This window comes from Fusarium odoratissimum (assembly GCF_000260195.1).
Source record: "Fusarium odoratissimum NRRL 54006 unplaced genomic scaffold supercont1.26, whole genome shotgun sequence".
In the NCBI taxonomy this organism is placed as follows: Eukaryota; Fungi; Ascomycota; class Sordariomycetes; order Hypocreales; family Nectriaceae; genus Fusarium; species Fusarium odoratissimum.
The window spans coordinates 507,509-507,981 of NW_022158710.1; the positions used below are offsets into that span (position 1 = coordinate 507,509).

Sequence of the window (473 nt, forward strand, 5' to 3'; positions counted from 1 at the left end):
GTTAAGATCGAAGCCAGGATACTAGAAAAAGATCACCCAGATCAACTGACATCAGAGCACGAACTTGCAGGAGCATACCTTGCAGATGGTCAGACGAAGAAGGCTGTCGAGATGCTAGAGCATGTGGTTGAGATCCAAGAGAGGATACTGGCAGAAGATCACCCACATCGACTGGCATCAGAGAGCGTGCTTGCAGGAGCATACCTTGCAGATGGCCAGACCAGGAGAGCAGTCGAGATGCTAGAGTATGTGGTTAAGATCGAAGCCAGGATACTAGAAAAAGATCACCCAGATCGACTGACATCAGAGCACGAGCTTGCACGAGCATACCTTTACGATGGCCAGACGAAGAAGGCAGTCGAGATGCTAGAGTATGTGGTTAAGACCCGAGAGAGGATATCAGCAGAAGATCACCCAGATCGACTGGCATCAGAGCATGTGCTTGCAGGAGCATACCTTTACGATGGTCAGAC

General features: G+C 49.9%; 1 protein-coding gene across 1 annotated transcript in view; it reads left to right on the top strand.

The window, feature by feature from the left end:
* The window catches only part of FOIG_12469 (uncharacterized protein), a gene marked incomplete at its 3' end in the record, with an annotated part of 3,992 nt that overhangs the window by 3,026 nt on the left and 493 nt on the right, over positions 1 to 473 (top strand). The window contains exon 3 of the mRNA XM_031213379.1: positions 1 to 466. Within this exon, the coding sequence (XP_031057124.1) occupies positions 1 to 466 (466 nt within the window). The remainder of the gene's footprint in view (positions 467 to 473) is intronic.